At 44.5% G+C, this 5,778-nt stretch overlaps 1 protein-coding gene across 1 annotated transcript in view; it reads left to right on the top strand.

The window, feature by feature from the left end:
• Positions 1-5,778, top strand: part of GID4 (GID complex subunit 4) — a 28,959-nt gene that overhangs the window by 9,810 nt on the left and 13,371 nt on the right. The window contains exon 3 of the mRNA XM_011952131.1: positions 4,799-4,906. Within this exon, the coding sequence (XP_011807521.1) occupies positions 4,799-4,906 (108 nt within the window). The remainder of the gene's footprint in view (positions 1-4,798; positions 4,907-5,778) is intronic.

Here is a 5,778-nt window from a genome sequence, read left to right as displayed (position 1 = left end):
GGTCAGGAGTTCAAGACCGCTTGGACAACATGGTGAAATACTGTCTCTACTAAAAATACAAAAATTAGCTGGACGTGGTGGTGGGCACCTGTAATCCCAGCTACTCAGGGGGCTGAGGCAGGAGAATCGCTTGAACCCGGGAGGCAGAGTTTGTGGTGAGTCCAGATCCTGCCACTGGACTCCAGCCTGGGCAACAGAGTGAGACTTGGTGTCAAAAAATAAAAAAAAAGGAGATAAATGGCCTCTTAGCTACCTCACAAACAAGCACAGCTTTTTTTTTTTTTTTTTTTGGGGCTTGGGCATACATGTGCAGGTTTGTTATATAGATAAATTTATGTCACGGTTTACCTATATAACAGTTGTACAGATTATTTTGTCACCCAGGTACTAAGCCTAGTACTCAATAGTTATTTTTTCTGCTCCTCTCCCTTCTCCCATCCTCTACCCTCAAGTAGGCCCCATTGTCTGTTCTTCCCTTCTTTTTTTTTTTTTTTTTGAGATGAAGTCTCGCTCTGTTGCCCAGGCTTGAGTGCAATGGTGTAATATCCGCTCACTGCAACCTCTGCCTCCCAGGTTCAAGCAGTTCTCCTGCTCAGCTTCCCAGGTAGCGTGTACCACCACGCTGGGCTAAATTTTTTTTGTACTTTTGGTGGAGATGGGGTTTCACCATGTTGGCTAGGCTGGTCTCAAACTCTTGACCTCAGGTGATTTGCCTGCCTCGGCCTCCCAAAGTGCTGGGATTACAGGCGTGAGCCTGTTGTTTCCTTCTTTGTGCCCATGAGTTCTCATCATTTAGCTCCTACTTACAAGGGTGGTATTTGGTTTTCTGTGCCTGCATTAGTTTGCTAAGGATAACAGCCTCTAGCTCTATCCATGTTCACGCAAAAGACATTATCTCATTTCTTTTTATGGTTGCATAGTATTCCTTGGTGTGTATATACCACGTTTTCTTTATCCAATCTGTCATTGATGGGCATTTAAGTTGACCCATGTTTTACTGTTGTGAATAGTGCTACAGTGAACATTTGCATGCATGTGTCTTTATAGTAGAATGATTTATATTCCTCTGGGTATATACCCAATAATGGGATTGCTGGGTCCAATGGTAGTTCTGTTTTTAGCTCTTTGAGGAATTGCCACATTGCAAAACAGAGCTTTAAAGTTTGTTTTCATGCCGTCTGGAAATGAAATTCTAGAAATGTAAAGAATAAATGTCAAATAACATTCCTTTTGCACTTCTGAGCCATCCGTCAGTCAAGAGAGGCAACCTTTCTGGGGAACCAGCAGCTTTCAGGGGGTACCTGGGAACCCAGCCTTTGGGGGCCTATGGGCAGGCCCCCCATTTACTCATTACTTGGGTTTGGAAGGATTGGAAGCTCCAGCTGAAGGTGTGCTACACTTGTGCTGAACTAGGGAGACAGGTCACACCTACCAAAACTCACAAAAACAAAAGTGCCAGTTTTTGTCATAGTATGAGATTCCTGTGTGTTCCAGAAGTTCCCGTTGCCTTATCAGCCAATTGAATGTCAGTCCCCCAGAAGACAGGTCTACATGGAAAGTCGTGGTACCCATCACCAGAGAGTTTTGGGTGAGCCTGGAATCAGTGAGAGGATTAGTTGGGGGACTTAAATGGCTGACAACAGCCAGACCCACCACGGGATGCTCACTCCTGCTTTTGCTGCCTCTCTTACTCATTTCTCCATATCCTTTCTTCTGACATGGTTTTTTCATCTGCTCTATCAATTACCCCTCATTGGGCTGTAATAAAGTGCTTGAATTTCCTGTTCCTGCTCTGAGAATATTTTATCTTTTTGGTGACTTCTGTACACACTGAATCTCATTTATTAGGTATTTATTTTATTTAATTCTCAAAGTTTGAGGGTGCCCTGTAGTCACCCTGATATATTTCCTAAAGTATGTTTACAAAGAAGTCAGTGCAGAATTACTCATTAGGAAAACTAGTGATTTAAACCGTAAGTGTTTTAATCGTATTAGGACCTTCTCCCCACCCCTCCCTTTTTTAAAAATAGAGACCAGGTCTTACTATGCTGCCCAAGCTGGTCTTGATCTCCTAGGCTCGAGCGATCCTCCTGCCTTGGCCCCCTAAAGTGCTGGCATTACAGTTGTGAGCCACCAGGCTTGACCTTGTATTAAAACCTCTATCATTTCATCCTGTCCCTTTCAGGGAAGTTCAGAAAAAAAGATTAAAGCTTGAAACTTGGAAAAATAATATAAATAGCTTCTAGGTGGCTCATGCCTATAATCCCAGCACTTTGGGAGGCCGAGGCGGATGGATCATGAGGTCGGGGGTTCAAGACCAGCCTGGCCAACATGGTGAAACTCCGTCTGTACTAAAAATACAAAATTAGCCAGGCATGGTGGCAGGCACCTGTAATCCCAGCTACTCGGGAAGCTGAGACAGAGAATTGCTTGAACCTGGAAGGCAGAGGTTGCAGTGAGCCAAGATCGTGCCACTGCACTCCAGCCTGGGCGACAGAGAGAGACTCTGTCTCAAAAAAAAACAAAAAAAGCTTCTAGTTTAAAATATCAAATTCAAGTGCTGATTTATTGAGAACTTTTTCCTTAGTAGTCTTTCCTAGAACAAATTATAATTAAAAGTTAGCTTATACCGGCTGGGCGTGGTGGCTCACGCCTGTAATCCCAGCACTTTGGGAGGCTGAGGCAGGCGGATCACGAGGTCAGGAGATCGAGACCATCCTGGCTAACATGGTGAAACCCTGTCTCTACAAAAAATACAAAAAATTAGACGGGCGTGGTGGCATGCGCCTGTAATCCCAGCTACTCGGGAGGCTGAAGCAGGAGAATCACCTGAACCCGGGAGGCAGAGGTTGCAGTGAGCCGAGATCGCACCACTGCATTACAGCCTGGGCAACAGAGGGAGACTCCATCCCAAAAAAAAAAAAAGTTAGCTTATACCTTAAAAATTAGGTTTACATTTAGGAACATTTCTCCTCATTTTTTCAGTCTGTGTATTTAAATATTTATGTGAAGAATCCAGCAACAGTGTTAGGATAGAGGGGTTGTGGATTTGGAGCAGTGTTAGATTTATCGTATTTTAGGTTCACTGTTAAGGAAACAGATCCCCTCCATGGTATCATCCTAAAGCAGGCCTCCTGAGTCACCTGCAGTGGTGGTGATGTTCTGTTTCCTGGGAGCCTCTGCGCCAGTGGCTTTTACTGTGGCAACCTCTCTCAGGAAGGTCCTGCACTACATGGAGGCCAGGTTGGTAGATGTGGCAAAGCCATGAGAACGAGGTGTTTGATGCAGAATAAGAAGGGCTTACATCTGATCTGAAGGAAAAACGTGGGCCTCTGCAGTCCTCGACATTAGGACTGTAATCTGTGGTTTGCCAGGCCAGTGACTGTCATAACCGTGCTCCTGGCAGACACCAGGGGCTTGGCAAGGTAGCCTGAGGGGTGGGTGGTTGGTTGGTTTCTACAAATGCAGGGAAATTGTAGACTTTTTACTGTGTTAACTTTTTGTCTTATTAATCTTTTTGAAAATCATTGGTGCCTACTTACTAACGCATGAACAAAGAGCAATTAACAAAGCACCCAAACCAGCACATGGCTTCTTGCTTACGTTTTCAACGGCGTGGTTTTTACATTCAGACACGATTTACATATGTTTTCCTCATAGAAATTGTTCTTAGTTCATGTGTTTTTCTTCATATAAGTTGTTCTTAGTTCATGTGACAATTAAATGTATCCCTATATATCAAGGTATTCTAAGACAGTCTTCAGGGACCATTTCTATAGTTCATTACTAGAAGTTTCTCTGAACATGTAGAACACTGAAAAAAGTATTTAATTCTTTTTTTTTTTTTTTTTGAGACAATTTCACTCTTATTGCCCAGGCTGGAGTGCAATGACATGATCTCGGCTCACTGCAAACTCCGCCTCTGGGCTTAAGCAGTTCTCCTGCCTCAGCCTCCCAAGTAGCTGGGATTACAGGCATGCGCCACTATGCCCGGCTAATTTTGTATTTTTAGTAGAGATGAGGTTTTTCCATGTTCATGAGGTTGGTCTTGAACTCCCGATCTCAGGTGATCCTCCCACCTCAGCCTTCCAAAGTGCTGGGATTACAGGCATGATCCTCCGCGCCCGGCCAAAATAAAAGGTATTCTAGGCCACCTGTAATCCCAGCTACTCAGGAGGCTGAGGTAGGAGAATTGCTTGAACCCAGGGTGTGTGGGAGGAGGTTGCAGTGAACCGAGATTGTGCCACTGCACTCCAGCCTGGGCGACAGAGCAAGACTGTCTCAGGAAAAAAAAAAAAAAGAGGTATTCTACCCCAAAATCCACCCCTGGAACCTTGGAGAATTGGTGTAAAAGGGACAAATGACTGAGCCAATTGGAGAACCAGTGGTTTGAAAGAGCCTTAGTGGTAAGCACAGGGATTTTGGAGCCTCTTTGGGTCTAACCTTGGAAAGTAAAATCTACTAAGTTATGATCTGCTTTGTATGCTAGAATATTCAAAATTTACTTGTGGAAACATCCAAATTCTTTTCTAAGAGACTAGCACATAACAAGTGAAGTCAAAGAAGGGCTGTCTGCTGCTGGCATAATCCAGGAAACCCTTCATTCTCTGGGTGATTTCGATTCAGGTCCATTGCCACAGCTTGTTGGCAAACTGGCTGGATCTAACTCTGGTTTGGGTTGTCAGGTAGCAGTGTCAAGGTACTGGAAAGAAGTTAAAGCAAAGTTGATTCTTCCTTTGTAAAAGGGTTAAAAACTCTCAGTCACCATCTTATTTTGATATTTGGGTTTTTATCATAGGAGTATCCAACCCTTACGACCTTCTTTGAAGGAGAAATAATCAGCAAAAAACACCCTTTCTTAACTCGCAAGTGGGATGCAGATGAAGATGTTGATCGGAAACACTGGGTGAGTAAATCTGATCTGCGCTGTGTCATCCAGGGGCTGCTAGAGAACTGAAGAAATGCTGGGAGCCAGAGACCTTGTGCCTTATTGGGGATTATTGGGGCTTTGCAGCCAAGTAAAAGGTTGCGCTGCACACAGACCTCAGTTGTTCCATCTTCCTTATGGGAAGAGTTTAAATACGATCTGACCTGCTGCTTAAATAGCAAATGGTGGTCTGATGATAGCAACCCCAGAGTTCCAGCCAGAACTTTGCTCAGCTATCAGAATCTTAACAGTGTCCTCCTATCCTTCCCACCTGTTTGTCTATCTTCTGTCCACTGTTCCTTTCAAATCATCTCTGCTTGGGGAAAACCCTGTGAAACATGCAGTGATGAGCTCTGGCTTTGGGGCTGGCATGAGATGGAGATGATGTTATGGGAATCCCCTCCCGCTGGCTTATCAGGGCAGAGCCACATCGTTTCTTTTTATCCTAGCTCCTGACAGACAAGTATAGTCTTGTCTTAAGTACACCCCTATAAATCCTACTGCCCCTGCTTTTTAACTGTCAAGTGTAGAGCATTCTCACTCAGCAGTAGTGAATGCTTCAAGACAACTCAGAGTTAGTGTCCTGGGATCTTTTCATTGGTTATCATATAAGTACTGTGTCTTCAAAAATCAGTTTCTTGGCTGGGCGCGGTGGCTCGCACCTGTAATCCCAGCACTTTGGGAGGCTGAGGCGGGTGGATCATGAGGTCAAGAGATCGAGACCATCCTGGTTAACACGATGAAACCCCATCTCTACTAAAAAATACAAAAAATTAGCCAGATGTGGTGGCATGTGCCTGTAGTCCCAGCTACTCTGGAGGCTGAGGCAGGAGAATGGTGTGAACCCAGGA

Source organism: Colobus angolensis, unplaced genomic scaffold (assembly GCF_000951035.1).
Source record: "Colobus angolensis palliatus isolate OR3802 unplaced genomic scaffold, Cang.pa_1.0 Scaffold335, whole genome shotgun sequence".
NCBI lineage: Eukaryota > Metazoa > Chordata > Mammalia > Primates > Cercopithecidae > Colobus > Colobus angolensis.
The sequence above is the reverse complement of the archived record's forward strand: the minus strand, read 5'-3'. Positions and strand labels throughout refer to the sequence as shown.